General features: G+C 37.2%; 1 protein-coding gene across 12 annotated transcripts in view; it reads right to left on the minus strand.

Annotated features, from left to right (window-relative positions):
• HERC3 (HECT and RLD domain containing E3 ubiquitin protein ligase 3) overlaps positions 1-10,336 on the minus strand; it is a 99,979-nt gene that overhangs the window by 56,205 nt on the left and 33,438 nt on the right. For all 12 annotated transcript variants that reach the window (XM_023528434.1, XM_023528430.1, XM_011356299.2 and 9 more), the window contains 3 exons: positions 4,749-4,908; positions 1,320-1,396; positions 301-522 (listed from right to left, as the gene is read on the minus strand). In XM_023528434.1, the coding sequence (XP_023384202.1) occupies positions 301-522; positions 1,320-1,396; positions 4,749-4,908 (459 nt within the window). The remainder of the gene's footprint in view (positions 1-300; positions 523-1,319; positions 1,397-4,748; positions 4,909-10,336) is intronic.

Raw genomic sequence — 10,336 nt, forward strand, 5'->3', positions numbered from 1 at the left:
CTCATTTACTACCTGACTTACTACAGGGCTCTGCTCAAACATCCTCTTATAAAAGATGCCCTCCTAGGCCACCTTATATAAAACAGGAAACCTTCCTCTCAAACCCTCTGACATAATACATATATTTAATGGTTCGTTGTTTGCTTCCACCCACTACATGCAATCTGCACTAAGCCTAAGTGTTATCTGTTTTGTTCACTGCTGCAATCTTAGTATCTAAGAAAATAGGAGATCCTCAAGAGCATGTGTTAAATAAATGTGCCTTTGAACCGAAGAGGTGCATATGAAGAGTTTACATACCTTCTTCATCACTGAGCCCTAGCTGCCCTGCATTATTCATCCCCCAGGCAAAAACAGCTCCTGAGAGAGACAGGGCAAAGCTGTGGGCCCCTCCTGCAGCCACCTGAGCCAGCGGGATCCCCTCCAGGGACCTCACCCTCTGTGGGCTGGCTTGGGAGGGGAACTCCTTCCCCAGGCCCAGCTGCCCATGACTATTCTTTCCCCAGGTGAAGAACTGGCCATCTGAAACAATAACAGGGTAACTGGTGTTAGCAGAAATAATACAAATTCCATCCACAAAAATAATCTCCTTAGAACAATAGTTGCCCAGTAGGGTCATTTGTTAGTTGCCCCCACACATTCACCAGACCCACCCGAGAGCAAGAGAGCAAAGACACTTCATGCTGTAAGACTGTCATAACCAAAACTCCCCTTGTCATAACAACAGAAAAATAAGCTGAGTCTTACTACTCTTCGAAGGCTATTGACATTCATGCAAAAACAAATTAAATATTTAAGTCAATTCATTTCTGAATAGGCCAATTACCAGGCTTAGATCTACTAAGCAAGCTAAACTAGTTCTGACCACCCCAAGACCTAGGACTACATGAAGTCCAGCTATGAACTAGACATGGTAGTGCAGATTTCCCTCAAATTTATTATTACTTGCTGGCTTAGGTTTCTCTAACTCCTTTTTCATTTATTTGGGAGCTTGATAGTGGAACGGAGCTTGGTAGTGAGCTGTGGCTAAGAAAAACCAATCTTCTGTATGCTCAAGAACACTTAGGTACAGTCCCGCCTGATGCTTTTCTTCCCCTGCAAGAGAGCAGGAGTAGCAGGGGTGACCACCTTCATCATCGCCCGCACCCCGACAAAAGTATGAGCTACACGAAGGCTTCCTGAGAACTGCCACTGTCCAACAGGAATGCATAGACCCTAACCAGTTAAAGGTTTCCAGTTTGATAACATCACAGAAAAATTCGAAAAGAATTGGCTGCAAAATTAACATAACATTAGCATATATTTCAATGTTACTTTACCAGCTGCAAGAGCCAAGCAATGCCAGTTGCCACAGGAAACTTGTAATATTGTCTGCTGGTTCAGCTTTTGTATTAACCTAAAACAGAAAAGGCTTTATTCTTAAGGGCATAAACAATGATCAGAAATATTCCAGACTAAATAAAACAGTTGTAATAAAAAACAACATGTTTCCTAAAAGACTTAAAAATCAAATATGTAATCTCACATGATATAATTCTATTAGGTCTTTCACTAACCTTCTGCCTTTTAGGTATTGTTTAAAAAACAAAACAAAACATTCTTCTGCACTTAAACCCATTACCATATCCTCTGTTAATTTCCAATTTTTGCAAGATGAAAAAGTTCTGAAGATTGGTTATGCCAGTGGTCCCCAATCTTTTTGGAACCAGGGACCAGTGCTCCTATGAGAATCTAATGCCAGATGATCTGAGGTGGAGCTGAGTTGGTGATGGTAGTGCTGGGGAGTGGCTGCAAATACAGATGAAGCTTTACTTGCTTGCCCACTGCTCACTTCTTGCTGTGCAACTCGGTTCCTAACAGGTTACAGACCCTGGTCTACGGCCCAGGGTTGGGGACCCTTGTGTTACACAATATTGTAAATATACTTAATACTATTGAACTGCACACTCAAAAATGGTGAAGATGGTAAATTTTATGTTATATGTATTTTACCACAATTAAAAAAATATAAGAGCAATACCTCAAACCCTGATTTCCTAGGATGGTAAAGAGGAAGATCATATGATTGATCTCCTCTGCTTGCTCATGTGAAAGACAGAGATGAGAACAGTATCTGTTTCCCCGGGTTGTGGCGAAAATTAAATGAAACAATATCCATGTGAAGTGCTTGGCACTGGGCAGCCTGAGAAGATCTCCTGTTCTCTATTCTAATGCTTTACAAGTTGTCATATTCCTCTTCATTAACTGTATGACAAGGGAATGAAGGAGTCAGATGGACATGCCCTCGGGAGAGGGGTATTTTAGGAGATGGGACGGGGGAGGGGGATTATTTAGAATGGTGGATATTGCCTTTGTTAATGTTTTATTTTCTGAGACATAAAAAAGTTAAAATAGAGTTCACATATGCATTTAGTACCAAATAGTTCCCAATTATTTTTCACTGAGATAATTGTAGATTCGCATGCAGTTGTAAAATATAATATAGAGAGATCTCTTGTGCATTTGTCCAGTTTCCCCCAGTGGTAATATTTTGCAAAACTGTAGGATATAATACCATAACCAGGATACTGACATTAATACAATCCACCAATCTTATTCATATTTCCCCAGGTGTACTTGTACTCATTTCTGAGTATATATTAATTTTATTGCCTGTGTAGGTTCATGTACCCACCATCGTAGTCAAGATACTGAACAATTCCAATACCACAAGGATTCCTCATGTTGTACTTTTACAACCACTCATCTCCTACCCCGTCCCTAGGTGCTGACAACCACTAACCTATCCTCCAGCTCTAACATTCTGTCATTTCGAGAATGCTATATAAATGGAATCGTACAGTAGGTAACCTTTTGTGATTGGCTTTTTTCCCCACTCGGAATAATTTCCTGGACATTCATTCAAGTTGTTGTGTGTGTCAATAGCTGGTAGAATGCCACTATTTTTAAAAACTGGAAAATGCGTTACTGCCTAGGGGACCAATGTTTCAGAAGTTGTATGCAGCAACAGCCCTTTTTCCAGGCCAGTTTCCACTCAAATTCCCCACAATTCTCCCTTTATGGGTCACCATTACCCTTGTGTCACGGCCTTCACAATCACAGTTACAGAAAGAAAGCAGGTCAAAAGGACAAAAATAAGTAATAGGAAAGTTATATCCTGGAGGTTAAGAGTGGGGGATACACATAGTGTAAGCATATACTGTGCTTTACTACTCATCTCATCTAGCTTCCCAATAACTTTGTAAAGGTAGGTACACAATACAGAACTCCATTTTTAAGTCAGGAAACAGAAACTTGGAAAAGCCAATTTGCCCAAGGTCACTAACCTAATACTAACACAAGCAGTAATGGAATATGAAGCTGTCTGACTTCAAAGCTATGTTACTTTCCACAATACTAAGATATAAATTAATGAATTTATTTCACTTAAGTTATAATATAAAGTTATACACAAACCAAAGTCTCAGAAGTCATCCATAATTTCGACAGGACTAATGAAAATTAAATTGCTACTATAGCATGGATTACTTCATTTGTAGAATCAAAAGGCCACTAAAAATCCTTGAGTCTTTGGCATCGACAAATGAAATACTTTTGTCATTAGTGTTATAAATCTTTTCCACAATTTCATTAAAATATAGTACCCCTTTTTTCTTATTGCCACTCTCCCTCTTCTCCCAAAAATAAAATTAATTTTTGAAAGTAATGAAGCCAAGACATTACCTGTTCTAAATCAGGAAGTAAATCAAATCACTCTTACCTTCATATTCCTCTTTCTTAAAACAGCTTTTGATTAAAGAGACAAAAATCTCAGGAGGGCAAAATGGAAGAGGAAGAAGAATATATTGTCTTTTAAAGGGGGCGATAATTGGGCAGGGGAGGAGAGGCCACTTATTAAACAGACTTGCACTGAGCAATGTATGTGCTGGGCTCCCTTAGAAATGGTGATGCTATAGTGAACAGTCCAGGTCCCCTGCCATCTAGATCTCCCAACTTTGTACTGAAAATAGTCATTAAGTAAATAATTACAAAGAATGTGACAAGTACTACAATAGGGTATGTTGTACATCTGTAGTATAATAGAACAGGAATTAAATGGAGGAAATAAACTGCTTGATCATTAAGAACCCTCAACAAATGGAGATGCCACCACTAGAAAGTCCACTTGAAAGTAACTTCGATATTTTCGAGTCTTTCTTAGTGGTGAAACATCTGTTCAATATTTAGTTAAATCATCTAAGGTTTAGAATTAAGTAAATAATCAAGAGACCCAAAACCATCGTATTAGTATTTTCTGTTAAAGAACTCTCATAATTTGGTATTTTAGCTGTTTATAATACTTGAGGTAGTTTAGCCTATTATCAGAATAACAAGTCAGCCTTGTGATTCTAGTTTAAAGTGCTTAATTGAAAAATTGATTTAGGCTTGTGATTTTAAGTTAAAGTGTATTAAGTCCAGCATGTGAAAAGATGCTTTTTTTATTCAAACATGTATCAAGTTCCAAGTACTTTGATAGCAATTAGGCTACTATAATAAAATTCATAAACTACTCACATTTTTTGAAATATGTATTTCTACAAAATAATTACAATATTTGCGACAAGTTCTGGAACAGTATAAGCAAAGCAGTGGCACAAAGGAGTAGCAACTAAATGAAAGCAAAAACAAAAACAAGGAGTCTAACAAAGCAACAGCAGGAAATAATACTGACATTTGAAAACACAAATTCCTTTCTGTGACACTCTTACCTGGGCACTGCCACTGAATCCTCGGTAGTCATGAGTCCTAGCTGACCATCACTCCCTGCACCCCAAGAAAACAGCTGGCCCCGGTCACTGAGGGCCAGACTGTGGGACTCACCACATGCCACATGGACAATGTTCTGATCTGCCAAAGCTCCAATTTGCTCTGAAAGAGAAGAAACCACATTGAAAATGTGCAGCCCAGAAACAGTAAGTACAGAGAATTATCTTACACAGAATTATCTTCCTAGGCAGTTTTATTTTTCAAAGAGAGCCATTAAATCTGTATATTTATAGAGATTATAAATTTTATGTTTCTAAAAGCTGTCGATTTAGATCGCAGCTGTACTGGGTAGCACACATGCCTGTAGTAGCACGCACATCCCAGATGGTTCCTCATATGCTGGGTGCTTCTCTCCAGGGAGAAGCCTGAATGTTTACTATTTGGACATGCTGAACCAGAAAGGCCCAAATGTAAGTGAAAATGAGGCATATTGCTAAAAGCAGTGGGACTGATTGAAATTCTTCCTGGGAACAATGAGAGTCCCTCTCATAGACTGCCCTTCTCAATTTAGAAAAACAGCTTTTCCCTTCAGTGTCAGAACACAGTCTTATATATCTAGCCAGGAGATGATGGGATTTCTTTGAAAGAACTGGCCCCAAAGACCCACAGATATTAACACTTGTGGGTCCCCCAATGAAATGTCTAGCTTCCCACTAGTTAACAAGACTTCCTCTCACACAGCTTCACTCGGGTTTTAGTACCTCACTCTTAAATATAAGAAGCTGGCCAAGGATCATCATATATGTGAGGAAATCTTTAACATGAAAAACAAACAGAAAAGAATGAACTATGAAAAAATCATGCAGGGAGCAGGAAAAAAAAGTAGTTATTAGAGAAATAGAAGAAGATAAGGAATATTCAAACATTCAGAAAACAAAATTATCTTGGAAAATGAAAATATGGCAGCATAACTTAATGGAAAAATCTTCAAAAGCAGGATGGGAAATCAGAATTAAAGAAATTTTCTAAGAAAAAGAACAAAAAGTCAAAGAGGAAAACAGAGTGAGGGGAAAAAAGAAAGAAATGAGGGGATTATTCTGAGTGGTCCAAGAACAGCGAAAAATACAATCTCCTGAATCGAATGGAAAAAAAAAACAAGATAGAAAATTTCAAAGAAGAAAAATAAGATTTCTCATAACTTAAGGACGTGAGTTTCACATTCAAAGAACCTATCAAGGGCTCAGAATAATGATGACTGTTAAAATAACTACTTCATAGCACTTCATCTTGAAATTTCAGAACACCAAAAAAGATTCTAAAACTTCTAGAAAAGGAAAAGAGTTTGCAATACGGTAGCACAGAGATCAGAATGGCATCAGACTTCTCAGATGCAATTATGAAAACTAGAAAACAGCGGAGCAATGCCTTCACAATTCTGAAGGAGAAAGACTTCCAACTGAAAGCTCTATACTTAGCTAACTATGAATCGAATGTGAGGAGAGGGGAAAAAAGAACAAATTTCAGGTATGTAAGGCTCTCAAAATATTTTACCTCCCATGCTGCCCTCCTCAGAAGTTACCTAAAGATCATGCCTCCAAAACAAATGAAGATTCAGGCAACAGTTATTTTACATTAGAGAGATAAAGGATATTTCTAAGGCAGCTATGTAGCAGGTTTATGACATGAAGTTGGAAGACTGTCTCCAAGGTGAAAAAAAATACAATCTGATAAGTTTTATATAAGTTTTATAATTCTTTCATACATTATAGAGGTCACTGTGCTAATTAATTAATTAATTAGTTAATTAACTCCAGGAAACACTAAATATTTTACGGGAAATAAAAACAATCATGGTACATAAAGTCGAAACTGCCAAATAAATATAATTTATATAGTTAAAATTTTTAATTGTCAATTGATTTAAAACATCAACTATTTGGGAAAAGATAAGCATCTAGAGATGGGAAAGAGGAAAGAGTGGGTGGAGAATATAAGAAAATGTTAATTTTCCCCAGTGTGAAGCCTCTAGATTATGTTCAATATTGAAAAAAATAAATTAAAAAATAGCATTATAAGCATGTTATTTAGAAATATAAAGGTAAATACCAAAAGAGCAAGCAAAAAGAGTTCAAACTAATAGCCTCTGCAAGTGGGACTTGGGGTGAAGACAGGTGAGGCTGGAGCTGCTCTCTGACTTAGACATAGACATATCACTTATAAACAAAATTCATTTTTTTAAATTTAGCAGCTGAAAATATGCTCATGTCTGAAAACTTCCCTGAAAGATGCTGTAACTCCTACTATTCCCACTGCCCACTTTCCTTAACCACTTTTTGGTATTAGAGCCTACCTCTCATCCCAGCCTTGCTCCACACATTAAGAACAGCCTGGTCTTTACTTTGGAGAAATGTAAGAAATTCCTAAGTAGTAGCTCAGGTGATTCTAACTCTATTCCTCTGACCAAATTTCCACCTTGTACCACAACTCCAGGACTTAGGCAGCTTTTATGTTCTCCTGGGCCTGAGTACTTGGCCTGATAACTCAGCCATGCTTTAGGACTGCTCCCCACCCCACCGATACCAGACCTCTGATGCCAATCATTAGTCTTTCCTGCCTGGTTTGTTACCACAAAGCCTAATGTGACACTAATAAGTCTCTCCACAGCCTGAAAGGTCATTCTCTATCTGATCTCCTGCCACTTATTTCCTTGCCTCAAAATCTGTCAATTGCATCCCTCTTGATATTGTTTACCAAGTTTGAGCAGCCTCAAAAAGGCATGTCTAGATTCCAAGTACCATTTTCTGTTTGTTCTCTCTGCTTTTCATTGCTCTTTTCCCTCACTCCTGCCTTCTTTTGCATTATTTAAATGTTTTCTAGCCTTTTGGTTTAATTTATTACGTTTACTATATCTTTGTATAGTTACTGAAGTGATTGCTCTAGAGATTACAATCTAAATATCTTTTTCAGAGTCTAATTAGAGTCTAATTGGAATGTAAAAAACTTACCATCATGTGAGTCCCTTTAACCCCTCCCTAAATTATTGTAATCTTAAATATTACACCTGCGTAAATGGAAAACTCCATCACAATGTTATTTTTGTTTTCCAACATCAAATATATTTTAAAGAACTGCTTTAAAGAGACATAGACATATTACTTATAAACAAGAAGAGAATAATGTATTCTATTTACATTTCTATTTATCTACTATTTCTATTATTATTCCTTCATTTCTGATGTTCTAATACATTCCTTCTGGTACCATTTCCCTCTGTCCAAAAAACTTCATTTAGCTATTGTTTTTAGAATAAATTTGCTGGCTATGAATTTTCTAACTTTCCGTTCACTCGAGAATGCCTTTGATTTTCTTTCATTTATCAAGGCTATTTTATGCTGCATACAGAATTCTGGGTTCAGTTTTTTTTCTTTTAGCTCTTTAAAAATGCTGTGCCCCTTACAGCCTCCATAGTTTCTGGGGCGAAATCCACAGTCATTTGCATAATCACCACCCTATAGTTGTTCTTCTCTGGCTGCTTTTTTGTTTTTAGTTTTCAGAAGTCTGATTATGATCTCCCTGGATGTGGTTTTCTTTAAGTTTATCCTGCTTGAGTTTACTAGACTTCCTGTATCTGTAGGTTTATATCTTTTGCCAAATTTGGAAATTTTTCATTCACTTTATTTTCAGCACATTTTTTCTCTTCTGCTGGGATTCCAATGACATGAATGTTAGAGCTTTTGTTCTTGTTCGACAGATCCCTGAAATCTTGTTTAATTTTTTTCTCAATTTTTTTTATCTGTTACTTAGACTGTATAATTTCTAGTGATTTATCTTCAATTTCACTGATTCTTTCCTCTATCATCTCCATTCTGCTACTGAGGCCATCCAGTGCGTTTTTCATTCTGGTTATTGCACTAGTTCTTTAGATCATCTATTTCTTTGCCAGGAATTTCATTTTCCCATTTGTTTCACAAGATTTTTGAGGCAGCTTGTTTCAACATTTGTGTAATTGCTGCTTTAAAGTCTTCATCAGATAATCACATCTATATCACTCCAGCATTGGCATCTGTTGTCTCTTCCCATGCTAGTTGAGATTTTCCTGGGTTTTCATGTGCTGAGTAATTTTAGATTGTACCATGAACATTTTTAAATTTTAGACTCTGGGTCTTATTGAAATCTTCTAGTATGTTAACAACCTTGTTTTAATTTTCAAAGCCTTTTCTATTTGAATGTGTGCCCTGCATGCACCACATGATGACCAGTTTGGAACCTGGGTGGCGATCTATTTGTTAGCTCAGTTCTCAAAGTCATTTAAATACTAAGTAGGATCAGATCCACACAGACACAGATCAGGGATGAGTTCATAGATAACTATATAGAGTTGCTTTCCCAAGTTCCTCTTCCTCTGAGATCTCCTCGACATTTTAAAATTTCCTGTGGCTTTCTTTTTTGTTGCTCTCCAGCCAACATACTATCTTCCACAGCTGCACCTGCCTCTGGGCTGAATGGCAGAAGTACTAAAAGAGGAAAATGGTAATCTCAATGCTGGTTCAGTAGTACTTTGAATTCTGGTCTTTCTCAAACTACTTGACATTAATTCCTTTATCAGAGTCCTCAAATGCACTCTGCCTAGGTTTTATAGTTGCATTCAGTAAGAGAGATGAGAAGAAATGTGCTTACTCCATCCTGCCTAGAACTAGAAATCCAGAGCTAAATTTTTTAAATAACATTTTTTTTCCTGCTATGTGTTTAAAAAAAAAAAATCAGTTTTTTAGAAAAAGCCCCAAAACTGTCTCTGTTCTACTTGATAAAAAAAAAAAAAATCAAAGGCACATATCTCCCATGAATGCTCCAACTAAAAATGTGTTTAACCTTCCTACACAGTGAAGGGCTGGATTCTGGGAGGTATGGGGTCTCTGAGCAGTTGATACTTCATTTATGTTATCCTAGCATATCAAACACTTACTTAATCTTATGTATGACTGCCCAAGTTTAAACAATCATTAAACCAAATCTTTTCAACTAAAAAATCAGAGAGAAAGATTAGTTACCATAGAGTTCAGAGTAGTATTTCTCAGTACAGGGACAGGTAACTTAAACTGTAGGCCTTAATGCTCACATACAAAACCCAAAAACACACACACTATGAAAAATGTTTCTGAGAATACTTTCTTTTTAAAGCCATAAATCCAGATTTACCATGTATGCTTTCAGACGCAATAGCCAGATACACTAAGTGAACTGGAACATATGGAGGCCTGTCACAGGCAATGGGAGGGAAGAAACTACGTTTCTGAGTCATTGGCACTCCACCAGTCAGAAAAAAATCAGCTGCAGTGACTCAGTTATTTTCGGGAACTCAGAATTGCCAACCATGGCATAAACTGACACCTTAAAAGGATTTTAATAGAGAAAGAGTGTAAATTAGAAAAGTACCTGAAGGCTCTATTAGAAGAAATCCTAAAAGCAGAAGGGACCTCTGTAGTGGGGATACAGTGGTGTACATAACTTTGCAGAGTTAAAGGCCTAAGTCTTCCAGTTCATAATTCAAGACCCCTCCAAGAAGACTGAAATCTTAATCCTCAGGCACAAA

Source organism: Pteropus vampyrus, unplaced genomic scaffold, assembly GCF_000151845.1.
Source record: "Pteropus vampyrus isolate Shadow unplaced genomic scaffold, Pvam_2.0 Scaffold25, whole genome shotgun sequence".
Lineage (NCBI taxonomy): Eukaryota > Metazoa > Chordata > Mammalia > Chiroptera > Pteropodidae > Pteropus > Pteropus vampyrus.